General features: G+C 38.8%; 1 protein-coding gene across 1 annotated transcript in view; it reads left to right on the top strand.

Moving 5' to 3' along the window:
• The window catches only part of LOC119589325 (protein kinase C-like), a 47,848-nt gene that overhangs the window by 35,923 nt on the left and 11,587 nt on the right, over positions 1-338 (top strand). Inside the window, exon 5 of the mRNA XM_037937946.1 lies at positions 95-139. Coding sequence (XP_037793874.1) covers positions 95-139 — 45 coding nt within the window. The remainder of the gene's footprint in view (positions 1-94; positions 140-338) is intronic.

A 338-nucleotide genomic window follows, 5' to 3' on the forward strand; every position in this document is an offset into this window, starting at 1 on the left:
TTCTGTTCAAGTAGTCATGATGAGGAAATGCCATATTTTATGGTTAGCCTCACAGAAGGTGTTAATTTGATTCCCCTTGTGGCTGTATTACCAGGTGAAGCAGGTGATTAGCAGGCCAGAAGCTTATTGCTTTACCACTGTGAGGTACACAGGCATACGTATTGCTAATGAGTGCACCACTTTTTCCCAATACTAACAGTGACTTGCTAAACTCGTGTAACCTCTGATTTGACCCCAATATGTGTTTAGCATCAAATCCATTCCTCATTGGATATATCAGAAGTAGATAAACAAATACTTAGTTATGATATCTAGAGATTGCTTTTCTTGGAAATGTG

Source organism: Penaeus monodon, chromosome 25 (genome assembly GCF_015228065.2).
Source record: "Penaeus monodon isolate SGIC_2016 chromosome 25, NSTDA_Pmon_1, whole genome shotgun sequence".
Classification (NCBI taxonomy): domain Eukaryota; kingdom Metazoa; phylum Arthropoda; class Malacostraca; order Decapoda; family Penaeidae; genus Penaeus; species Penaeus monodon.